Source organism: Anopheles nili, chromosome 2 (assembly GCF_943737925.1).
Source record: "Anopheles nili chromosome 2, idAnoNiliSN_F5_01, whole genome shotgun sequence".
NCBI classification, from domain to species: Eukaryota; Metazoa; Arthropoda; class Insecta; order Diptera; family Culicidae; genus Anopheles; species Anopheles nili.
This window is the reverse complement of record NC_071291.1, coordinates 60,863,500-60,890,667: the sequence shown is the minus strand read 5'-3', so window position 1 is coordinate 60,890,667 and position 27,168 is coordinate 60,863,500. Positions and strand designations below refer to the sequence as shown.

The window sequence follows — 27,168 nt, the reverse complement described above, 5'->3', positions numbered from 1 at the left end:
TCAGAAAAGAAAATCCAATACCGAAAATACAATCATAGATAGATTGCCTTGACGCGAGAGTGTTGTGGAATTTCCGTTTCCAAGAGTCATCGAATGATTAGTGTCACCGTAACGCCGATTTTGGTGTTTACGGTTAACAATCGTACTACTTTTTCTAGCCATCGCCGTAGGACTTTTAGAGGATGTGTTGGGAGTGATGGTAGTCGTATTACTGATGGTAGTGGAGGCGGTTATGTCAGGGACTTGATTATTGGGTGCATGCTGTTCTTCATCGTCCTGCGAACGAAGAGACGGAGGCTGGGATTTCTTTACGATAGGCTTGTTCTTCATCGAGATTGGAGCAGAATTTGGACGTCCCGAAAGACTAGACCCATTGGGAGCGTTGCTACCGGTACGGGTGTGAATAGTACTAGTAGTACTTGAACACTGACCGTTGTCATCTCGCGGAAGGAATGATCCTGATTCTACAATCCTATCATAAGAGTTGCGCCGAAGTAACGCGCGACGTCGCCGACGACGCTGATTTTCAGCTCGCATGTCAAAGTGATGGCTCTGTGCAATGGCAAAATCATTCTCATCCCCATCGATCTCGTCATGCATTAGAACCAAATCGTTGTCATATTCGTCATCATCGTCGCCTATTATACCTGCGACCCCAACAACTGGATGGTAAGTAGTATATTCATCAGAACAATATTCATTCTTTTCTGTGGACGTGTATTTTTTGGCTTTTTGGGGTCTCTGCTCCATCTTACCAGATGAACTTAAAGAGCCATCGAAAAGAGGGACACTGTAAGGACTTTTGGAAGGATGGCGATCATTCGACAAGCGTTTCGATTGAATGCTATTATTAGCAATTCGTGATGAAGAATGTTCGTTATTATTGCTAGCAGTGCAGCGAGGCGAATGAAGAGCAACTGGTGAAGCCACTTCCAATGGGGCATGTAGTTGATGATCATGAGCGTTATGATAGTGATGATACTGATTCTGATCGTGATGATGGTGAATGTGGTTCTCTTGTTCTTGGTTAACATCAACAACAATGACATCGTTTAGATTATCTATACTAGCATAGGTACCGATTATTCCGTGCGGATGATGACCGTGGCCAATAGCTCCCGGGATCGGTGTCGAGGTGACGATCTGTGGATGGATCAACGAACCGGTACCGTCGTGGCACAGTTCCAGCGAGCTTCCGCGTGCGCCCAGAAACCATTCAGATCGGGTTCTCATCCTTGCTGCCTGTCGCTCATGTACCTGCATCAACGCAATCACGCACGCGCACGTGATCAAAGTTTAACGACCATAGAATTACGTAGTGTTGATTTTGTTGCATAATATAATGTGGTTGAACCCCCATAAGTGTTTTTCAATGCATTTGTCGCACAGGGAAGAGATATGGGCGCGTCACATGGGAAGGTACGCAAAAGAAAGATCAGTAGAACATCAAACATCATCGCATGTCGCAGTATCGGATTGTTGTCGTGGAAGGTCAGTGGAGGTCAGTAGATAGAAAGAGAAAGAAAAGAAAATTGGACGCAGTTGATAACAGTACTCGTACTTGTTCTACACCGACACTAATATTTTCCAAATTGCTAACTCTACTGAGCGCTTACGTGGTCAGCAGAGTAAATTACTAAACGATAACAGCAACTTCATGCCGAGCTCTACTCTACTGCGCGAATCTAAGGTGTTTTATTGTTTTGCTAACAGTGTCTGTGTCTGTCAGTGAGGGATTAATTGAGCTATACAGGATGAAAATAAAACAAAAACCAAACAAAAATCAGCTGCTGTATAGATGTCAAAGATGTTACCAGAAACAAATGGAGTTAAGCATAAATGGATGTTCTTCACGCATCACATTTTGTCGTCATCGATTGATTTTTCATCTCGCATGAATTGATGATCAAATCGTTCATGATTTCGGAACACGCTATATTCAGTTCTTCATACTGTCGGAAAACATGAAACACAAAACATAAATCTCTATATTTACATAATTAAATGTAGTTCTGGAAATCGGCATTTATGCAATGGTTAAATATGATGTTGTAATGGAAGAACTCAGAAATCTTTATATTGGGTCGCGTTTGATACTCTAAATTTTATGATTGAATTATGTTTCAAATCTTATAATTCAAATTACACTGACTATTACATTAATGGTTAAATTAAGAAGTAGAAGTTCAGTAACAAATAAATCTATAGCTTTTGGAAGCATTCATACGAAATCAATATTATATCAAAAAGCTAAATTTGCATAAAATCAGATGCAAAACAAAAAATTATATTAAGAGTTCCAAATCGCCTTCCATTCTTCGTAAAAATTAATAACAAAGGCATTTCGACGGGTACTAGTAGTGTGCGTTTCATTGTCAAAAAACAACATTGTTGAAAATAAGTTAATATTGTGTTGTGTGTCATATGTTAAGTACGTTTTTATTCCTTTTATTGTGGCATTATAATAATGATAATAATTGTAAATAGTAATTTTTGCCCAGACGTAAACAATGAAATGGGTTTTTATGGTAATGACAGATGTTATGCACCACCCTAGAATGCTACGCCACTATTCTAGTCAGGGATAAGTAGCTAAAACGTATTATTAAACCGAAAATATAATCATCTTTTACAGTAAATTCTAATACATCAGAGGTGCACTATTTTTTGATTGCTTTTGTTAGTTTTAGAGTACTTTTACTTGGTGTTACAATGTTACATTACATAGAATTGTGTATGAACGTATTCAACTTTTTTTCAATTTGATCAAATAGTTTTATCCATTTTAAGCTATGCAACCTTGGACATGAAGAAAATGAAATTAGAAAATCAACCGCCATTTACGTTCGCATCGGCAGGTTGAAAGAAAGTTTACAAATTTATTGGGAAAAAAACATTCGTATGCTCCTAACTACAGTTTACAGATACTGTACCAGTTATAGCTATCTTCGAAAATTTGTTAAATTAAACCAAACGGAACTGTGTTGAAATTAATGAATAGCAGTATCCATGTAAACACCAATTTTCTGCCGCGCTACCAGCACTAAATTTACGTACTGATCCATATTCGTATGAATATTATAAGAGTTTCTTCCTCACAAAAATACAGCTGGTTATTTTCCACACTAATTACTCCAAGCGATGAATTATGAACGAGTTAGAAGAATAATAATGGTAAGATTCATATTTCTGTATATAAAGTAAGGAAATACTGAGTAAAACCGAGTCAAAAGGATAAAAAATGGGGAACTCGTTTTTCCGCGCGTGAAAGCTACTTCAATATACCTCTTACCACAGACCAAATTTCATTTCACATCAATTATGTAATGATGTTGCTATATACATGAGAAGTTTGAACGGAAAAGCCCAAGCTTGTAATTGGACCGTGCTAAGCTGTTTCAAACTGAGATTTTTCGATATCTGTTACAAACCGTGGTCGAAGAAGCAATCATTACCATATAAGTACGGACAAAAAGTGGTTAGGCAATAGCAATAATGATATATCGTAGGTAATAATATGATGAAATAGGTTGAGATTGTGTAGAAAATTGTTGTTGCCATTCTTTCCTCATCGAGTGTACTGAGAGATTTGAAGAGGCATATTAATATCTTTTAAGAGAACAATCAAACAAAAGCAGTGTAGTGCGAATAAGGGATGCGTTACTGTGCATGTGTTCCTTGACGGGTTAAGCCCTGGCCGAGCATGTGTCAATGTCTGTTATAAGCGTGTCACAGAGCACAGTGTACGCAAAATCTTCTGCTAATACGCAAAACGAATTAGAAAAAGATGTTAACAGGAACTTGCGTAGGATACCACTAAACACATTCTGCCATACTCAAACCGAACGCACGCATACTACATTATAAAAAGTTCGTCCCTCACCTGAGGTAGGTAGGAAAGGCTCTTGGTACTTTCCGCGTAACGATTGACAGCCCGCAGTTCGTCCAGCGTCATGTGATGCTGTGAACCGGACCGGGTGTTGGACGACGATGAATGTGACGACGAGGAGCAGCTGGACTTTTGCACATTAAATATCCCTGGGCCTTCAAGCGACACAGAAAGCCGAGCGCATGATTCAAGCAATGAGTGCTCTGGAATTATTCCAAGAGATACTGCAGAGTTACCTACGTTGGGCCCTCCCGTCGTCAGTAGGGCCGGTGTCGAGTGTGATTCCTCCTGGGCGACTGGGCATGTCGTACCATCCACACGAGCAGAGCATTTTTGTCCAATCGTTTGATCAAATATGCCAGAATCCAGATTACAGTTGCAGATAAGGCATATCATAGATTGATGAGTGTATATAAAGAAATATTCAGAAATATGTAAAAAAAATACATACGTTAGAATAGCCATTAAAAAAGATGCATTTTTACATTCCTCGACTACTTTACAACAAAAATTGCATTCTAAACAAAATAACTTTTGCTAAATAAAAACAAATAAAAAATCCTGTCTTCCATAGCAGTTTTCTATTCAAATTAAACGATCAGAAGGCTACTATTACAAATGATGCAAAATGTAAAATTCGAATTCGATTTTCTTCCACCTTTTGTCGCTATACTCTGCATCATCATGTTGTTCGACCGATCATTCATTCGTAAATAATTCGTTTTCTTAATGTTAGCAGACACAAGGTTAATATGAAGAAAAAAAATGAAGAAAAAAACATACTTAGACCCCATCGCTCGCATTCACACTGCAGCCAGGTTTTTTCGGTCTCTAAAGCTAGTTTTACTGCAGTGCAACATCATAACAGGTGGCCCGTCAGAGGATGTCATCCGTGCGGTTTGATGTGATTTCCATATCATGTTGGGTCGGCCGATGAAGGTTATTAAACGATTGGCGTTCGTCCGATTTCACAGCAGCGTTAGATTACCGCATCCGATGTTAGGTCAGTTGAGTGATCATACGTGCATCACAAGCAATACAAATACACACACACACACACCGACACACGAACCGGGGCCAGTTCCAGCAGAAAGATGTTTTCCAACGTTCCACCGGCAGGATTATTGACAGATTAATGCATTAAAAAGGGTAAGTTTAGACATGTAAAACAAATGTATGTAGTCCATTAGTGTAAGATAACGAAATATTTGAAAAAAAGAAAAGAAAAAAAATAAAAACAAAAAATCGTTAGATAAGTTATCATGTTGTGCATAAAAGATCGTAATATTTTGAAATGTGTACTGAGTGTTGTAACGGTGCCTGAACAGTAAATAATTTAATATTTTCTTAAAAAGCAAAAATAGTACTTCTATAATCTATTGATGGAACATAAAATGAAATGAAACAAAAAAAAACAAAAATATTGGATCCAAAACTGCAACAAACTATTAAAAATACTATATACGAACACAAAAACACTCGCACACATTCCATTGGAGACAGCATCTGTCCAATAGATAGTCGCCATTAGACGGATTGCATTTCCCGACAGAACTCCACAAAAAAGACGGTTGCATACTTACATGCATAGTGTTGTTGTGCCATTTTGCCTCTTGGCGGTGGTGGATAGCGGAACGAGCATATCCATTCGTCTTGTACTCTCAGGACGCGACCGGTTACACGCGCATAATACTCATAGTTGACACGTCCGAACAGATCGCAGGCCGTGAATTGTTCTATCATTTGTTTCATAATCCGTGTAGCTACCTGTAATAGGCAAATGGAGAAAACAATATGGATGAAAGAAAGTTTTTCGTTAAGCAAGCTAAATAACAAATTGAAAGAAACGAATAATGTGCCAGAGTGTCTGGTTATACTACGAAAGAGAGAAAATATACAATCTCGCATAATCCAATTGAAACGGGGACGGATCATAATGGTTACCAAACTAATAATCTAATAAATATGGTGTTGGATTCAGGTATTCCGTGTTTATCACGAAAGGGATAATATCCATAGCGAATAGAAAAGTCATATGAACAGTACAATGAAAAATAGTGGTAACATTCTTGTCAGAAGAGATTCCGAAAACGAAAAAGCAGATAGACATCTGCAACATAAAATTACATACACACAATGACAGTGACAGAAACTACAAATTTAGTAGTAGAAAAGATGCACATTGGTAATAGTGATAACGATGCTAAAAATGATTTAAAACACACAAGAAATAACTAAACAGAGATAGAATAGAACAAACATATTTTTGAAACAAACTTAATTTATCCTCATAATTCAATTTTATCCGAATTTTTCTAATTTCTATCTGTCGTTATTTATTGCTTTGATTCCACTACTGAATGAACTGAAATACTGTGCTGAACAAATAGATATAGCCCGTCAGTTGTTTAACAACATCTAACGTACAGATTCCATCAGTGATGAAAGCTACAGAGGATCAGTGATGAAAGCTCGAACGGAAGTTACAAGATACACACATCTAAGAAGATACAAATCTCTACACATCGTAATGAAAAGCAAGACATGGTATATCGACTGGTATATCGACAACAACAAATTAAATCTTTCAAATAAAAAAATGCAAAACCACATAAAAATAACTTAGTTAAAGTAAAATCACAACCAAATACAAAAAGGTAAAGTATATTGAAGAAACTAGGAGCTGACTTACAACAGACTATTGCTACAAAATATTAAGTATCCATTACTGAGCATCGTTACAGATTCACATCATAGATTCTACTGCAAAGAACTAATTTCTTTACAATATTGTACTTTTTGGCGTACACATGGGAAGATGATACGTGAAAAAAGAGGCAAACCTAAAGCTAACAAAAAATTACACCTAAACCAAAGGCATTCCAATCACACCGAACAAAAACTAAACCAAAACTCTTTAAACAAAATAATCAAGCTGGCCATTGAGGTAATCATGAAGTACACGTTAGTCGTTCATTCAACCGGATTGTTTGTTTGGTTTGTGTTTTTTTTTTATTTGTACTACATCTTCACCAACTTACGTGAACTTCCGCCTTTTTGTGATGTGTGGATGTGGATCAAAAATCGGTAGTTTTTGGTTCAGTATGCGCGTTTTTTTGATTTTCGGACAGCGGTTGGCCAATTCCGAAGGACCGAATTTCACCTCAATGCGAATGGCAAGTCAGGACCCGAATTGCGTATGGTTTTTTTTTCGTGCGATTTTTTATCCCCCACCAACCGTATCCGTTTGGATGGTGTTTCGATTCGTCGGTGAAGTAGAAGGGCAATATGTGGCGCAACATGGTACGATTTGTTTGGTTTCGTGTAACAGATTTTGCGATGGAAAATGTTTGTTTGTTTCCATTTTATCGGAGTTTTCAAGTGTAGCGAATTACATTTTGGTTTTGTTTTAGAGATGGTTCAATAGCAAAATGATTGATGGACGTTTATTGCGGATCGTTACACACCACGAGGATGTATGATGTGGTGGCGGTTGATCACGTCGCGCGGAATTGTTGAAGTTTATTTTTCAATTGGTTTAGTCGTGAGTGGTGCAGAATTATATGGGAGAAGAGAGGAAACAAAACGAAGAGAATGCTTTAGAGAATAGCCGTTATTTGTTTACCCGAATGCTATACACTTTAATTTCACTAACCGAATGTGAAACGAACAGAATATAATGCAAAACATTTGCTACAACAAATGACAATATAAAAACAATATCTCATAGAAAGCTAACTTTAGAATATGGCGATCACTATTGAAAGCTCACTTATAGGCTAGTAGTCAAAAAACATACATCTATAACAGTCAAAATGAAAACAAATGAGCCGCCGTTCGAAAGACGCGAACGCTGCATCTTAAGCAATCAATATTTTCGAACAAAACAAACAAAAAAGAAACACCTACACAAAGCAGAATAAAGGCATAGTTTGTTTTATCTTGTGTACAGTAAAACAAAAACTATTCCTGAGTGGCGCAAGCGGCTTATTTCATGTTCACTTTCGCTGCGTAACCCTCATCAAACGTCCCGTGACGATGCCGTCACACAAAGCGAGCACATCTAAAAAATCCGTTGGCTTAGTGCGTTTGCTCCATTCGTGCACGACGACGGATGAAAAGGAGCTCGCACACGACGAAAAACACACTACACAAACGGCACTAAAAATGGAAGCAAAACCAATGCACTGTGCAATTAATAAATTAATACGTTCAGCATGATGATGGGTGAAGCAACATAATCACAGCGCCGCTTGTTGGACGCTCTTGAGTTACGTTATCAAAACCCGATCAAAAAACGCCCCTTGCGTCCGCCATTAGCTCATCGAGGGGATGGATGGATTAATAATTTCGGTTTCTTCTCCCCGTTCATGCATGCAATGATAACGCCCGCATGCAAGGGCAATGATACCGAGGGCGCATCACCAAAAGGGTGAAGAAACTATGCCAGATTTTTCATCATGAACGCAAATCGAAACTTGCTTCCATTGACCCCAAGGTAGCTCGCAGGACGAGTTTGTGACTCGCAGCCAACTTCCAACTCCGCCATTTGCTCACAGCGGACGTTGAGGAATGCTAAAGCGGCCTCGCACCAAAACCCATTCCCAGCGCGCAAGCGAAAGCCCTCAACGCAGCGAACCGTGGCAATAATAATCGACACTCGCGCGGCCCTACGCGAGAGGTGCGCAATTCTTGCCACCATCAAGCCACCCACCACCCAAAAGCATTTCCACAGCCCTTCCGCTGTCGGCCTTCCTTCAGCTATCGCCGGTTTGCATTTTGGATGCCTAGAAAGGAAGGGAAAACTCCCCATCAAAGCCCCATTGTGTGCTCGGGGGCAGGCAGCCATCACGCCCGGTGGTCTTGGGCCTTGCGCGACGTGCCCATGCGCAATCACGAAACAATAGATTGCGCGACCTACCGGCGCGGGCCGGACACAGAGACAGGGGGCACACCGCAGCAACACAACCACGACGAGGACGACGACGACAACGATGGGAGAAGGCTGCGGGGGGGGGGGTTGTGCGATTTAGCACAACTTTGATATTTTGGCCGTTCCGGTGGATGCACGATCCCTGGTTGGGGTCTACAATTATGGACAGGGGTGCTGCTAAAGGTGCTAGAAAGCACTGGACAAACCCACCCAAACCCCCTGGGGGGAGAGAATTACCCTAAACAAAACCCACCACCGGTTAAAAGATAGTGAATGGAAAGTCTTGCAACCGGCGACGAGTACGTTTATGAGCGCAGCCCGAAACCGTTTAGTTGGCCGTGGTTGTAACCTCAAAACCACTACACCAAACCAACCCCTTCATCGGGGGTCACGCGATTTCATGACCCATAAATGGAGGAGAAACGACGATACGCTTGCGGTCTGGTTTACGGCTGAGCTAGCATCACTTTTCGAGCCATCCACTCGAGTCGCCAACTGCTGCATATCCGGGGATCCGCTACTGGTCGCCTCAACACGATTCGCTCATTATGCTCAATTCCCTCGATTTGCCGCCTCACATTAAACGGGCACGATGCAAACAGACCCATCCTCTTTCGGGCGTAAAGGCGGTGTAAAGCGAACCACACCGCCACCCCACTAAATGCTTACCCCAACCCCTTTAATGAAAGTGAATTATGGCACGCTTAGGTGAGCGCTCGCGCACCCAAACGCTCGTTATGCACCTTCCATTTCGCGGTGGAATTGATTGAGCAGTTGTGCCAGCGAGCGGTGCAAATGTGTATGCGCTTTGGGCGTGTGCGCGCGCACGCTTGGGAAGCGGTTAAGTTGCTAAACCTCATTGCACCGTAAATCATTCGCCACTTTCACTTCCGATTGAGCGGGGCACATCCGGCTGGGCGCAGGCAGAATGAATCCGGGAAGCGCGTTTTTAATGCCGATCAGATACGAACACCCTTTTAATGAGGCTAAAGCGGACGCATCTGTGGGCTCACTGTGATCGATGAGCGGAACGAGATCTTAGTGTGATTGAATTCACGCTCAGAGTGACACCAAATCATCCGACCTCGATATTAGAGCTGCTGCAACGAATGTGTGCACGGGCGAATCAGTGACGTAACCAAACGTCGACATCTATCTGGCCCTTCGGTAGGATACGCATCACAGCACCCGTGCACCATTGCGTTCTCTCGCGTGTTCTTCGCGTGCATTTGGATCAGTCTGAAAATTCGTCCCTCCCAGCGAATGGGGATCCCAGGCGACCTTCCCAGGTGCATCGTGGCCATCTTCTTCACAGCAACGACTAACCAAACATCGATCGTGCACTTGCCGCAAAACCACACCACATGGGGCCGAAGAAAAGCGCTCCGTTCCCGGGGAGGAGAGCGATCTCTCACCGCCCGTCAAAAAGTCATTCCAACATGCTTACAACGCCGAACCGGCGCATTGACAAACAAACAAACAAATGCTCGAACAAATTGCGGCGCCAGCACGATTGCGCGCATGAGGTTTGACGTCAACGGGGAGAGATCTCGCAGGTATGCAGCACGGGGGATAGTTTTCTCACCCTATAGTGCCGCCTGTAGATAGGGGTAGTGTGCCGCTTAAAGTTTGCCATGCAAGTGTGCACGATCTGGCACTATGCACACACACACAGACACATACACACACGGTACACATCTTCGTGCGTGTTTGAAGCAGTGCATGAGCATCAGGCAAACACTTGGAACTGCTGTGCCTTGGCGGCGTCCCCCATCCGTCAATTGAGGTGTTTGTATTCGGCACCGGAGTGGTGTTTGCCCCTGTTTCCTTCCACACAAAATCGGCGGCATTTCCTCAGCTCCTGAAGTGCCGGTGGGGTGTGTAGATCTGGCTGTGGTGCAAAAATTCACCAACTCAACCAGAGACCGGTGGACATGGTGGACCTCTCGATGGGAAGCGACCGGGTTTAATACAAGCCAGCAGTGACAACTGCACATTTACACGAATTCAGCGCCATTCGATGCAGCTGCATCTTCCAGTTTCGTGTCACTACGTCACACCATCGAGTGCTTACCGTTCGCGAATGCATACTAGCGAGATCCATGAGCGAGATGTGCCTGCTTGAAGATGTCGTCTAGAATTTCATCGTACAATTCGCAGAAAACCCACGGAGAGTGTTCGGCGTTATGTTTTTTTATTCTTCGCTTAGTTTTGTAAATTTTCCTTCACTGTGCTTCAAAACGAGTGGATCTTTGAGCAAAACAAAGGCACGCCCATAAATCAATGCAGCTCTCAGCCATCTACAAGCATGGGAGATGCCACTGTTGAGCATTTGTTAGCAAAAATAAAGACTCCCTCTTCGATCGTCCGCGAAACGTAAAATGGGCGCGTAATAATTCTTGTGTAATTTGCATTTGTACAAAATCTCAATCGCTTGATGTGATTTGACGGGTCGGTGTAAATTAATTCAACCTCCGTTAAAATCAATTGTTTTTTATTATGCGCAGCATCGCCCTAAGGTAATATTTTGAACAAAAATGATTCGATGAACAATTTTATGTCTGAAAAATATTATTGTAGAATAGAGGATTTTTTCCATTCATTTGTTATAGCTCGTGTCAACGCCTCACATCGATAGACAACACGAAACAAGAGGCACTATACTTTGGATTTATATAGAAAACGCAGCGAACACTTGACTTGAATCGCTGTTTTCTACAGATGGCAAAAGAAAACACGCACACAGTAAATGACCGAATACTCCAAAATTGGGTGAAAAATAGAAGCATGATTCCGACTCACCCCGACCGAACAATCATGAAAACAAACAGATGGCAACGGAACACAACTGATGGTCGAATCTCACCTCACGTATATGGTCCAATCAATAACAAAATAAAAAAAAAACAAATTTCTTTTTCACTTCCGCTCTCCATCAGGTGGAGAGTAAAAATAAAAACGCGCTTGCCTCGGAAAAGTGGACCGAATGTCGGTCGCCGAAACACCAACAATAATGCGATAAAAAACACGCGTATCATGAAGAGCGTCCTCACAACTCACTGGACCAGTTTCAGATCTCGGAAAATTCGATTTCAGAGGACCGGCAGCATTGGATGGACATGGGTCATATTTTCTATATTTTTCGCGGAATCGACCCTACCATTTCAATAAAAAATGCAAAAGGCAGGAAAAGCCCCAAAAATACTCACAAACGCACCCAAAATGAAAGGATGGATGAAGGCTCCAAAATCGATCTGAAGGTGTGATCGATGAAACAAATGTGTATGTATGGATGTAATAGAAATAGGCCTGCTTTCCAACGAAAGCATTTAGGGGACATTTTTCTGCTTTACACTTTTAACTCAGTTGAGTATATTAACTTCCGGGAAAATTGTTCAACACCAACTGGTGCCCAAAACGATGATTACATAAGCAATACATCAAGGAAACCGTAATCCAAAAAAAGAATAAGAAATTATGAACTTCGACGCTTAACAAACGATGCTCAAACTTTCATCTACATTGTCACTAATGTGTCTCACATTACGTCATTCTCCATAATGCTGCTTTCGAACGATTTTTATTCCAGCATGGTTCCCTCGGCGAGAATGGGCACTTGAAAGCCGTGTATGAATGAAAGGTAGTTTTTTTTACACTTTTATGCCAGCAGCCTCACCAAATGGTTCGAAAAGTGAGATAAATGAATTTATTACCATTACCACTCCGGGTTACGTCGTCCGTACGGGTAAATGCATCAATTTTCCGGGTAGCGGTTCGGAAAAGCCAGCCGTGCACGTAAATAGGATAAAGCTCAAAGGCAAGACAAAAAAACGAGAAGCACGATCAACGATTCGATTCGATCTCGATTCGATCGCGCACTCACCAATTCGGAGAGATTTCTGCATCTTTGATTGCCCTTACGGGGCACAGCCAATGTGCACGAGAAAAAAAAAGCCTCATTGCCCCAAAATGCCTGAAAATCGGTCCCAATAGAGCGCGCCCCACGTGATTGCGGAGTTTTACACGATCGAAAATGTATCCCTCGATCACGCCCGGTCATTCGTGCAGCGCGGCTCCTCGAAGAAGGCCAGTTCCGTACATCCAATCGACCGGTTCTACCCTCCAATCCCGGGGCCGGTGAAAGTCGGTCCGAAGACGGGAAACTAATTCGCTCGTGATTCGATAATATAGGTATATGCTGCTCCGAGGAGGCTCTGGCCCAGGTTGGGGCGTTGAGTGGGTGTGAGCCCGTTTGCGTGCCGTTGCACACATCTCTATGCCTCTTTCTTATTTTCCTTTTTCTCTCTCGTGATCTCGATCATGACGCCGAAACCGGCGAGGGATTATCGCATCATCTACGGTTGTGGCTTGTTTGCAACAGCCCGCTCCGTCTGCCTGCATTATATTTTCCGATGTGATTTTTACATATTTTTTATGTGCACAAGATCGTGCCTTTCTTGAATCTCTTTCCTCGATGCTTTCGTCGACAGCGACGACGACAAACGATGATGATGATGATGATGATGACCGAGAAATTGTTTGAAAAATGCTGCTAACAACAAGCGATCGGCGATCGGTTGGTTGCGCTGGGCGATGTTGCTAGGATTGTGCATCGGGTTGCTGTCCATTTTTTATTCCTTTGCATGCTCTTCTTTTTCCCAACGATCTTGCGCGGGTGTTACGTAACATCGAAACGAAACGAACAAAAAGCGTAGGCACACATTCACGGGCCGGCGTGTTTATAGCCGGGGGTGCGCCAAATGAAAAGGCCGCGAAAGGAGAAAGGAAACCAACAAAATCGAAAAGCGCTCGTGCTCGTTTTTCTAGATCACTAACCAACTAGACCACTGGTTCGGTCATTTCGGAGGCTTGTTGGGCTCCGTCGCCTAAGAAAAGGTTATTTCATTTCATTTTCCATCCATGCCATCCATAAAAGGCATAATAAAATGCATTGCCGAGCTACGTCCAGACAAAACGTTTGTTTTATAATAGCAATAAAAAGCTAATACAAGCCGCTACCACTCAGTAAAATAGACTTGAAGTAAAATTACTTCGAGTAGGCACGAGTTCCAAAATGTTAGACGTACAGGTATTTTTTGCAAATCCTTCACGCATGTAAAGTATGACTAGTTATAACTAGTTGAGCTTTTATGTTCAATTTAAAAGATAACTAAAATTTAGTACCAAAAAAAAGGTAAAACTGAAATTTATGTTCCCTCTCCGAAACGAAACAACTAACTCAATTGCTGCAAGGTGCGCACAAACTTTCGATGAAGCCATACTCACTTTGAAACGCTGAACATCCTTCATCCGAGCCGTTTTGCCGTCGCTGACGCAGGACTGGAAGAAGCTGGGCGCCACCGAGACTCCCAGCGCCTCGCTCGTCATGCCCGTGTCGGCTCGTTCGGAGTTGCTGGCGATCACGCGGAATGTTCCGAACAGCAGCACTAGCAAACGCTGCGTGTGGCCTGGCAGTGACATTAGTAGCCTGGTGCGGGAGGAGAAAAAAAGGAAAAACGAAGAAAATAAAAAGATGAATGGAGGCGCGAAATAAAGAAGCAACATTCGTTTCCGGTCGCCCCGTGGAGGTCATTCCGTTTATTTACTAACACCACATCTCTCGCCGTCCCCATCGGTCGCAGAAATATGGGAGGAACATTTTCAAAATATACTTTTTCGAGAGGAAAGCGAAACAAACCGAAGGAGCGATGGGCGACCAACAAGAACACGAATCCTCCTGACTATCGAATGACATAACGCACACGAGTCTGATTTATCCGTTTATCGCTCAAGTGTTCTAATAAACCGCAAACATCTGCCCCACCACGGGACAGCATCAGCTACACCAGCGGCTGTCGGCTAAATGTAGCTCGGATACAAAAAACAAACCCTCATAGATGGAACCCCCAACATCGCCAATCAGTCTGCCCAAGGCACACCCACCTTATTTCTTTGCATCGGAGCAAATTCTGGCCCGGTAAACATCGTCACTCAGTCTAGCGCGTTCCAATACGATAATGCTAGGTTAGGTTCCGGTTTATCTTGACAATTTAACACTCTGCTCCGGTCTTGGCAGGCGAGGTAAACTGAAAAACTACCCAGACCAGACCTTCTCATCCCATTCAATTACACACGGTCTACAAGATGATGAGCTATTCGACTGAGATGCGAGTGAGGAAGGTCTTGTTGTTTGCGTAGGCGTTTCCTCGATCATCAACCTTGAGCAGCTTGATGCGATCACGTACGACGCGGTTGTTTGGAGATTATGTACGAATTTATCATTAAAAACAGCAATGCTATTTAAGCCGCAAGTTCAACCACAAATTTGCTCTAAAAAGGAAACGCAAAATGTATGTATTTTGAATTGATTGCTATATAATAAAGATTTATTTTCAAAAAGCAAATCAATAATCTAACCAAATCTACCTTTGATTGAATGTACATCCTAGAACGTAAGACTTCAAAACAAGTCAACTACGATTGTAATCAACTCGTAACGATAAGAAATCACACGATCGTTCAACATCGCAAAAAAGAACGATTGGCGCCACATAATGTTGGGGTTTAATATAAAACGGCCTTGTGATGATAAGGTGACACGTCAACTTATGAAATTACATAAGAAATTACAGATAAAAGTATGTTTACAGCCTCGTACAAACTTTATTCACAATTCCTAGAAATTTCGAATAAATATGACGCTGAATTGCGATAGCAACGTTGATAATCCAGCTTGATGAATGAAACATTTATTTTCCAGTTTTTCATACTACTATGAAAGTAAATATAATCATTATAGATTTACACATTGTTCTGGCGTTATGGGAAAATACCAACACATTGATTCAAGTCTTCCTTTATATGGTTAACACCGGTTCAACAAAGAACTGCAATATTCAAGGCAAATAAAAATCAATCCAAAAAGCACATATCCCTCACAGTGTCATCGCTCTTCCGGTCTGACCTGCAGTCGCCTTCGTGCGCGATAGCAATCCATCCTCGAACGATAAGCATATTGGACTTAAGCGGTACAACCCTTAACACCTCCATGTTCAACACGCCACGTAAGAGAGTTCGCAATCTTGACGAAACGGCACACGACCACGTGAAGAAGTAAAAAAACCCGACCAAAACAAAACAACGGAACAACCCGACAGTACAACACATTACCGGTTTCCAACCCCGTCTACTGTCCTTGAGGTTCCGCCACGGTGCAACAACGCAGGGTGGTGGGTCGAGCGTTCCTTCTTCTCTCGCCACAAGAGGGCCCTTGTTGCAATTCACTATCGAAAGTATTGCCAGATAAGATTAGATAAAAAATCATTCAAGCGTTGAGTCTTTTGCACGTCGTGTTTTCTTCATGTTCTCCCTCACTCTAACGATCTTAATTAAGCTTCCTCAAGCCACATGTGGTGTGTCGCAATGGAAAAGATCACAATTTAGATTACACATACAAAATCATAATAATTCTGTTTAAACTTTTACTGTGTAAATGACACAAATCTTTAATTAACTTTTGACAACACATTACCCTCTTAAACAGGAACTATTATGAAAAGTGAAACTATTTAATTAAATCATCTCTGTACATCCTACGCATACTCTCGGCAGTAGTAAAACCACTCAAACGTCCCTCGAGAAGATGACAAAAGCATGAACAATGAAGAAAAATGCAATGCGGCCCATCCGTAAAGAAGTACATAATTTTCTGCCATCACAACACACGTTGTCATTAAAGTTAATTTATGGCCTTCAGCCCTGTGGATGGTACATCCTTTTCTCGACATCTTTCTTTCTTGTCGATTCCCTTGCGACATGAACTACACCACTTCACGGCAAAAGCCTGACATTGCTATTCCATTGGCCCGATGCTGTCAGCATTCGATTGCAAAGTACCGTTTTTTTTGTTGTAATTTAAGAAACGGACTTCACTTTCACTTTTGAACTTAATGTTTTTATTCCTTACTTCCTGGCAATAAGTTGCCGATAGTTGGGTACCATTTAGAAGCGCTAACGGTACCTTCGAGTAATGCTTGAGGTAAACGCTCTCCCGGAGGTACTTTTACTTTCAAGCGTATGCAACATCCTGGTCAGAACATTATCATTGTACGAAGTATCACCGCCTAAAGGCAAATTCCGATGAGGAGCAATGATCAGTCACTTCAAGGTACTAAAAGCAACGACGGAATCCAATGGCTCAAATTAGTCACACTATTTACACAAAGCCATTTGCATGTGTAGTCAGAGATCAGCGGTGAATTCTCGGTAAGTTATCTAGGGCCTTTTGAATATTCTTCAACGCCGTTTAAAGCAATCAAGAGCACTTTTCTTGTACTATGATGTTGCAAGCTATGATCATAATGGAAAATTTAATGACTTTAAAACAACACGTTCCATCGATTGATTCTCATGAGCGACAGCGCTCTTCTTTCATGGCTACCACGTAACAATATACCTCTCGCTTTAAATTATTGCGTCGATGGGGTACATCGCAACCGAAAAAAAAACCCAACCCACACCCAATGGATGCCGCCGCACCAAAATTGGCACCCGGTTTCGGGATAGATTTGCCGACAGACAGGTTGCCACCAGTTGATCCTAGCATGACGACGCGAAAACGTCAACATCCGTCCATCTTCGTCATCGTCGCTCGGTGCGCTTCGGTGCGCACAAAACGAGCTGCGGGAGAAAAACCGGCACGCACCGCACGAGCGACACGAGCCACGTGAAGATTTTTCCCTCTAGCGTGGATGGAAAATGTTACAAATGTAGCTGCAGTGAAAAACCGGCAACGCTTGCGACGGTGGCACTGCAGACGTGACCCGGGGGAAATCGATAGCTCTCGCTTGACGACGTCGTCGTGGTCGTCGTGATCTTCGAGAGGCGAGAAGAGCGAGCGTGATGCGAGCCAATCATGAGAAGGTGGTGCAGCAGCAAGCCGGGCAGGACGAAATACACACCCGAGACCCCCACGCGGCAAACAGTTACAAAAAAGGGCGCTCTCATTTTTTGACAGTTTAGCGAGACACGAAATTTGGTGTGAGCCGGAGCGAGCGGAAACGCTCGTCTAGCGATGATTTTCCACTTATGAATCTTGCATTTTATTGGAATTTATGGAATGTGTTGTGCAGTTACATTTTTACTGTACCTATTCAGATCAATATTGAATGATTGTAAATAAGTTGCAAATGTCAAATGCACCAAAAATTTAAAACACAATCATTCATGTAAAGCTTCCAACTGAAAATCAATAAATCGACCTCAGGAAAGCAAGCGCACCACACTCAACATCTCTGCACCCCCATTGAAGCACTTGTCTGGAGTAGAAAAAAAAAAGAAAACATGAAACACGTGCGCCATAAACGGGGGAAAAATTAACCTCTTAATTAAGTTCAATTTTACTACCCATGTGTGTTTGCGTCCCGTCAGACCAGACCATCGTTACTCCGGTGTTGCTCGCTGTCCACCAGCTCCGACGGGCCACTCGCATCATAACGGGTGGTGTTTTTCTTTTTTGTACCGAGATCTGTGCACCACCCGCTCCGGCTGATGATGAAGCACCGAGTTTTCCACACATGACTTTTTTTTTCCTCTTGCGCCTATCACCTACACCATCATTCCGGATTGAACGATGTCCTCGCGCCGGGTGCGTGTCTGCCTGCGGTGGACTACTAATCGAATGTAGTTCGGTTTTATCAACGCAATTTCGACCCAATTTCACGCCACGCCAACGAGCGGGAACGCAAGTGCATCACTCGCTGGTAATAAACGCGCGAATGTCACGAACGGACGAGGAGGAAACGCGAGCAAAATGTGCGGATGTTCGTACACCACAGCAATTACAATTTTCTCACCTGCGTTGTGGTTGGTCACATTGTCCAACCGAACCTCAACCTATGCTCTGGATTGAGCTATTAGTGCACATTCGTTGATATTGTCATTTTGTGTGTGTGGAAAAACGCGCACGATGTTTGTCTCGCACCGTACAAGGCGAGCTACAGGCTCATCCGATGCGTAGTACACCTCGTACCCGTGCGTTAATTATGGCGATGGAATCCTAAGACGACCACCATCACCTTTGGAAGCGCTCCAAATCAGGCTCGAAAAGATTAGCATTCCTAGCTCAAATCGAGCAGAGCCGCACGACCTTACCCACAGAATTGATATCGAAACCCGGCTCCAGCTTTTCTATCAGTTCACTCGGTTATGAAATGGCGGCACCGCTCTTTAGCATTCTTGTTTCGCAAACCAGCCACATTTTGGCGCCGCCGCGTCCGAGTCGCCTTTTCGAGGCCCATGTCGAGAGCGCAAACCGTTTGCCACGACGGCTATGGAAATATGGACCGACAAGCGCATGTTGGCACACCACTTATCACACTTGTAGTGACAAATGGATGCAATGTCCCCTAATGGACACAGATCGAGCATCTCATCAGCAGCAGCGGCAGCAACAACATCGCTCCGATGCAACACAAACACACACAGTTTGTATGACCCGCGGCCACGACGCTCCTCTTTTGGGTGTAGCGAAGTGCTGCATTCTTGCCTCGCATCGTTTCTAGTTCATCCTGGGCCCAACCCTTCACACGGGTGTCGCTAAACAGCGAAGGTGGGAAGGTGCAGCAAGGTGTAACAAAAATATCTTCATGAAAGCATTCGCCCGGGGACGTGCCGCATCGAGGGAGCCAACAAACCCACTCATCACACAGCAGGCCGGCAACACCCAGCTGGCAGGTTCGTCGAATTAGCAACTAAACGGGCGTATCAGATCGTAGTGCTGCATCCACGCTCAAGAAAAGGGCGCACGCGAACGCGACGAAGTTGGAGCTCATGCGGCGGTTGACAACCCACTTGCTTCTGCTGCTGTCAAAACCCTGCCGAGGCACACGCTAGGGTTGGCAGAACGGCTGGCCGAACAGCAGTGAAACTATTTCAACAATTTACAACCGCACAGCCGAAGAAGAAGAGGACGATGATGGTTGCGAGAAGACGACATGCACAGGGTTGCATTCAGAACCGGAGCAAGAACGGGACGACCTCGGCATGGGTCACCCCGGATGGTGGTTTCCTCACGGTATGTCCCGAGGTTTACGAGTTCTAACGACGGTCGATGGTCCCCCCCACACGACTCTCGGGGCCTTGTGGGACTGCCACAAAAAGACACGCACGTCAGAGGATCGACAGGGACGCCGTCGATGCACATCGAGATGCATCACGAATTATGACGCCAGCAGGTAGCTTCTGCCTGCACCCATTATAATCCCCGTCTAATCTGCTCGAGAGGATCTGCTAAACGGGGGATTAAAAATAAAAATACAAAAACCCCACTCCGGTGGCGTGTGGCAGAATGGCAGGGTTTCATAAATCCGGTAGCAGATTTTATCGATCCACGTTATTCATAGGTTTACTCCCAACGTGTTTTGCCGCTATCCGCTCCCAGAGCTCTAAAAGGCTCAAACACTGTGCGGTTCCGCATACGGCGATCCTCAAAACTGGCGATCGTTATCGGGGCGGGTTTGGTGAGAGCCTTTTAAGGGACGACGGCCCTTGATGTGCTCTATTTTTAAAACATGCGCTCATACACACCCCAATCATAATCTGGCGCTCGGTTTTTTTTTTAGTTAATCATGGCGCGTGCGCACCCATTCCGGTTCCCAGCACCACAAGCCGAAGGAAATGGTCTCAAAGCCATACCTGGGGAGGAGGCGTATTGGGTTCCCGTGAAAATGGACACACAATGCTACCCCATTGTGCATTGTTGTTTGGCCAACCCGGTCTTCCCGGTAAGATGGACGTGCTTAACCAAATATAGACCCTCCTCCCATTCTGCTTCGCTACCATTGCCATGATGGCGCGCTTCTTTGCTAAACTCTTCCTGCTCGGACTTGAGACGTTTCCAAACCGTCCCCCCCCCCATTCGATGGGCGATCGAGCAAACAAAAATGTCAATAATTAATCACACACACGGCAGCGATCCCGAACCATTTGCTAATGCAGACTGGTTTTGTTCCGCAAACATTTAGAGACAGCCGTCGCGTTCAATTGGCGGCAATTTTTACTAATCATCGCATGGTATAAAAGGGGGCCGGTGATTCCAAATATCATTTAATGTCACACGCCATGATTCATCATCGAAACTCAACACGTGGTTGATCTTATCGAAAAACAATTGAAGGTTTCCCAACTGCATCTACACGAGGGCAGTGATGCATAAATCAGAGGTGGCTTTTCAACACGTTTAGCTGCATGTTGTTAAAAAGTTAGCGTACTATAAATTTTAAAAATAATCACACTAACACGTCTACGATAAACGCCGCCAATTCTAGCAGGCCCTGGTAACCCTTTCCACTCCACAAGTGGATTGTTTTTCAGCCAATTGGTTCCACTACCGCGAGACTCTGCTACCTACGCTCATTAACGATTTGACATATCTGTGAGAGCCAACCCCCACAATTCCACCGCTCTCAGAACACCGAGAAATCCGCCACCAAACAAAAGACGGCGGTGGAGCAATTGCTTGGGATGCTGGAAATAAAATGTGGTTGAACAACAAAAAAAAGAAACCGGTTGCCCAACGCCAGCTAACCAAGAAGGCCGCCTCCTCTCTAAGGCTACCAGAGCTCACAGCACTGTGCATTCTTGCCCAATAGATTTCGAATTTAAAATTCCCCCCCCGGCTGTGGTGAGAAGTTGGCCAGCCACCAACCGCCCCGGGGACCAAGATGGTATCTTGCTGAAGGGCCGCCACGCAAAGGTCACCGCATGGGTTCTTCTTCTACGCTCTCCTCGCGCATTCGGGTGATCGGATCTCGCGCAACTATCAAATTAAAATCAAATAACTAAGACGTTGCCCTCCCCGCCGAGAAGCGTACGGCAGATTTCTCTCTGTTGCCCATAACGAGGGCAAAACAATAAGCGACCACGAGGACCGGCAGCGAAAGAACACCCCTCGAAAGGCCGGTAAACTATTGCCGCAACACGGCCACGGGGGTTTGTCTTGAGAATGTCGTGACGAGGTTGCCGAGCCTCAATTGACTGGCGACCCGAGCCCCGAAGAGGCCCGCGCGTGTGTGTCCAAATAAGGCGAACCAGCCGGAACAGTGAGTGTGATATGAAAAATTGGCACGTAAGATTGTGCCCACCCCGTTTCGGGCTCTTTGTGTGTCGCGGGGTTTCGTAGATGCTCACCTCGCGAGTTACCTTGTAAACAGGGAGGCTAAAAGCTAGCATCCCTTTTAACTCGGGGACAGCAGGGCGAGTGGGTGATGCCACCAATAAAAAGATGCCACCCAAAAGGCACGTTTCACCGGCACAATGCAATCAATTGGAATTCATTGAGGCTCGTAAAAATTCAACCCCCCCTTTTTCGTGGCGATGTGGAGGCACTTTTCGCTACGCGATCGATTGTGGCGTTGGAGGGTTGGAAGCTGATTTCCATTCCGCGTGAAAAATGGCCACTAGAGCGCCGGAATGCGTGCAATATTGCATGACTAATCATGCTAATGGCGTAGCAGGAAAAAAAAGCCACACTCGCTATGAACTCACCCCCTATTTTGAATGGTTCTAAACAATAGGACAAAAAGGGCTTGCGGCGTCTTAGTTCCAGATGCATGCGAATGGGGAACAATATAAAGCGCATTCGCTACGCGCAAATAAAGGGTCCGTTGCCCTTAGCCTTAGCGTCATAAATGCATCCAGCTAGCTCGGGTGGGGTTCCAATGCGTCAATATTCTAAAAGCAGTAAAGCTGCACATTCAAGCTCGTCGAAATTGAAAGAAAAGCAGTCACCCTACTTTTTTCCCCCATTGTCCAATTGACGCCACTAACACACACACATCTGCTATCGTTTAGCTGCGGTTTCGTGGGGAGATGGAAGGTCCAGGACCTACGACCCTAGAGAGAGCTGTGAAAACCACCACTCACCGGATCTACAGCCAGCAACGACGTCCGGATGGTGAACGAATGAATGCATCTTGTGGTCGCGGCGAGACAAATTCTTGCTCATAAAACACTCATTTATTGCCTCCCTCTAACTCGGCAAGGGTCGATTGTATGTTGCATGCTCATTGCCCCCATCACCCAAAGGAAGAGAGAGAGAGAGAGAGAAAGCGAACGAAAACTGGCCTGCCGGAAGGCAATCAGAGATTTATCATGCCCTTTCGTAGGGAAGACGCGCGCGTTCTCGAACGCCAAACGAACGCCGTCCATTTTTATCGGTCGCTTCAGATATGGCGAAACATTGCGTTTGCTCGCAGGAAGGAGTGTTTGCCTATGCCATACACCACTGTTGGGCGAACTCTAGGCAGACAGAGAAGCAACAGCGGGCTCCATTATTGTAAGTGATAAGGCGCTGTAGAACGAAATTAAATTAAGCCTACTTAAGGTTGCTCCCAAGCCACAGAGGGGTTTGCAAGTGCGTTCTGGAGAATATTAACCCACTCTTGACTGCTCCAGGACACGCCAATAGTCCGCCGGGGGCAAGTAATTCCACTATAACATTGCTCACGCGCATATGTGTGCCCCGCTTGCAAAAGAGGGCGTCATTAGGGAAACAACACTGCGCAAACATTTGTGTTGATTGATATTATTAGATGTTGCGATGCACGAGAAGAAATAAAAAGGGTCCTCCTCCCGAGAGTAGGCTTGATTGGATGCTCTTCGGCTCCGCTGGAATCGAATTAACCGCCTGAAGGAGGGCCTTTTTTGCATGCTGCACCGAGGTTTAAGAACGACCCCAACGACAGCAACATCTCCGTGTGGGCTTATGCAAAGTAGCTGCTAGCTGGCCCTGTCGGCTGGTTGCCACTGTGTGCGGCTTTCAGCACTTTAGTATTCGAAACCCCACCGCCAAAGTGGCTTGACACCGCACCGGAGGCGGATAAAGTGGATGTAATATTATTCCCATTAAAACCAATTCACCGACCAGCGAAGGAACCACGCACCGTGGGGCAACACAAGGGTTTGCAAAATGCAACAGGTGCCCAACACGGTGAAGGTAACCTGTACAACAGCACAACGCCGGGTTATAGCAGTACCAACGACGGTAAGGTATATCAAATTAAAGGCATTTAATGCTTTCCGTCAAACGTAACGGTTAAGAAAATAATACAATTTTGTTGTTAATATGTGAAAATTGTTATTTTTCAAGCCTTTTCTTCCCTCCATATCGCACGACAAATTAACCCACAAAAAAAAGATTTTAACACCCAACCCCCCCACACGAAAAATTACACCGGAAGCAAGGGGCGTGCGGCACCGATTACGTTACTCCGTTCCGTGTCGCTGATTCTGAGGCCCGATGGGGGCGGTTCGTTCAACTTTGCGGTGCACTAAATTTCGATAACATAAAAAGGAGGGCGTCAAATGCGTCATGTCTCGCCAAACGGCTTCCTCCGGCAAGGCTTTCGGGGAGGCGAGCGCGATGCAGCAAACATTCGAGCGGTATTGTGCAGTTACGTTACGTTGCAAATCGGCGCGCAGAATCGGCATGAAAAGGAGCACCACACAAACAAGAAACTGCAACCATTTGCCGGTTGAGCTACCGCAACGCAGCTCTCGCGGGGTCGCGCAATTTTTTGGGACGAAATTGGGCAATTTGTGGATGATGGTCAGCGAGCAGGTTATGTGTCCTGGGGAAGTTGACGGGAGTGCGTTTAGGACAACGTCTAGGAGTTATTGAAGGGAAATTCAAATGGGTAATCATCGTGAGACAACTCGTCACGCTTTCAGTCGTCAAACGTTGCTGCAATCAACGAGAGGATCGTACTTGCACAACTCTCCCTGTAGGTGAAGTACGAAACCGGCAGCTACTCACTAGAAATAGCAAATAAGCGCTACCTTTCGTGACTGGCGTGTTTGTCGCACCGGAGCCAGACGTATTTTGACTTCCGGGAAACATCTTATCATACCATATTTTTTGCTATCATTTTTCCAGCTCGTAATGACTCATTAAAACAAATGAGCCTACCTCTTACAAACGTATGCCGTAAAAAGGAAGCTAATGAAATCAACCATCAAGCATAGCACGTATGGAACGAGAAAGTACGTTTAAATGCGAAAAACACACGCCAACCAAACAACCGATAAAAGACGATGATTCATGACTCAATCGGGTAGCAATTGATTGACATTATTGCGGACTGACCGATTGATTACCGACCAAACGCCGCCTACATGACACATACACCAGTCTGTTTATCACACACCGCGACATCCTGTTTATCACTTCCTAAAACACGCCACCGCTCGTCCGGCCGGGACCGGGATGGACGTTCGGTATGTGTGGTCCCTCCTCCGCGGTTGTTCGCAAAAATATACACCTCGTTGTAGTAGCGATTGGAAGGGTTTTTCAAACATTGTGCGACAAAAAATAACCCGAAGAAAATTGAACAAAATTGTTTTTCGTTGTAAAACAAAAGGAGGCGGTTTTGCAAACTACCGTTTCTATGGTAACACATCTTCTTCACACAATCAAGCAGCCTGAGACCAGGAAAAAAGGACTCCCCGAGTGTTACGTACCTGTGAATTTTCTCCTGCTGCTGGAGCTCATCGTCGAGATCAACAATCTGGAACAGCTCGGCCTCACCGTCCCGCCCAAACACACCGCCCGGAATTTTTCGCAAAAACTTCTTCAACACGCTCGCGATCGTGTACACGGAATAGTTGTCCACGTTCACGAGCCGGCCCTGCTGCAGAAAGTGAATCAGCTTCTTCATCGCGCCCTGGTTGCCCGGCGCCCGGAACACATCCTTCCGGAACGGTGCCTCCTTGTTGAGCTTCAGGATCAACACGAGCAGCGGTCCGGGGATGTCGCTTTTACACACCTCCTCCAGCGGCACGCCAAACTTCACCTTCTCGAGCCGGTGTGGGTAAGGGGTGCCAGGATGTCCGCACGACGTCACCACACTCCCGAAGGTCGCCGCCCGGCGATGCATCCTTTGCGCCCAGCTGGACATGTTGAAGGATTCACACTCGCTATTAAGCCACGCTCCGTTGTGGGGTGTTTTTCACTTCGCTTTTCCTTTTTCACACGCTGACAGGAATGATGGTCCTGTTGACCAACGTCCCTACGTCCACACACACACACACACGCGTCAATAGCACTACACGATTCACTTATAGCAGGATGCCACACCGCGGGGAAAGAAAATCGCGTTCTTTCACACACCGGATGAGTTTTCGTGCGGGAGGTTAGTTTAGAAAAACCGTCCGTCCGACACGCACTAGCACGCCACTAGCAGACGAAACCGCCAACAACGACAACGAGACGACGACGACCACCATTCGTTCTCTCACGCGCGCGCTTCAATGTGTGTACTGTGATCGACTTCTGAACGAAAAACCCGCTCTTCTAAGCACAAGAAAACACGCTCACCCACGGCAACTTGGGGGGGAACCATACACAACACGGCACAAGTAGGCTGAGAGCAGCCGCGCTCTTTCTTCCTTCACGCGGTTACTGGCTGCTCTCTCGCTCTCGCTCTCTCTCATGCGCTTGCTTGGATGCGGGTTTTAGGCCCAAATGCTCCGCTGCCACATAATTGCGTGAGCGCGCGACGCGCTTTTCTCTCTCCTGTTTTTTTTTCGTTGCTTCTCCCCTGCTTTTGCTTTTTTGTTTGCTTTTGTTTGCTCCCCTCTGTGCTACGATGCTGCGCTCACCAACTTTTCATTTCTTTTTCCGCACTTTCCCCCACAACACGGCTGCTGGCGTGGGGCGATAGGAAACGTACCACGGGCGGTACCACTTTTCGTACCATTTTTCTTCTTCCCTCCACACCCAGATCGAAACACTGCTGCTCTTTTGGGTCGTTCGGTTCTCGCTCTCCTGCTCTCTCACTCTCTCTCTGCGGCGTGGTCGTGCACACCCCCTTAACAGGAGCTTCACGCCTTCCACCCCCTTATTTTTTGTTGTTTCTTTTTCAGTGCAATCCGCGGGTGGAGGGGATCGGTGGGGCAACAACGGACATCCCCTTCCTTTACACCTCTAGCTTTCCCAGCTCCCAGGTCGCGCTGCTGCTGCTGACCACGGTACGGCTGCTCCTCCAGGGGTCTAGCCTTTTTTCTTCGTGCTTCTCCTTCCCAACCGGACCGGAGAAAAGCACTAGCACTGCAAACGGGAAGCTGTGGAAAAGAGGAACGCAAAGGAAATCTCTTTCAGCGAGCAGCGAACGGCGAAGGTGTCAGAAGCCGGCGACGGTGTGGAAGAACTGCACGAGCAATTTTGCTGATTTATGTGTCTCCCTCGGCGGCCGGTAGGAGAAATCGGCCGTCCCTTTTTTGTGGGAAGAGTATCTCTGGACGGAAACAACAGCAGCAACAACGGAAAAGATGAGCGCGCTCACACACG

At 45.1% G+C, this 27,168-nt stretch overlaps 1 protein-coding gene across 1 annotated transcript; it reads right to left on the bottom strand.

Moving 5' to 3' along the window:
* Positions 1-25,777, bottom strand: LOC128731605 (uncharacterized). The gene is made up of 7 exons (XM_053824737.1): positions 25,341-25,777; positions 14,109-14,310; positions 6,931-6,942; positions 5,473-5,656; positions 4,673-4,735; positions 3,884-4,185; positions 1-1,257 (listed from the first exon to the last, which is right to left on the bottom strand). The coding sequence occupies exons 1-7, from the start codon at positions 25,775-25,777 to the stop codon at positions 1-3; spliced, it is 2,457 nt and encodes an 818-aa protein (XP_053680712.1).
* Between the last annotated feature and the right edge of the window lie 1,391 nt (positions 25,778-27,168).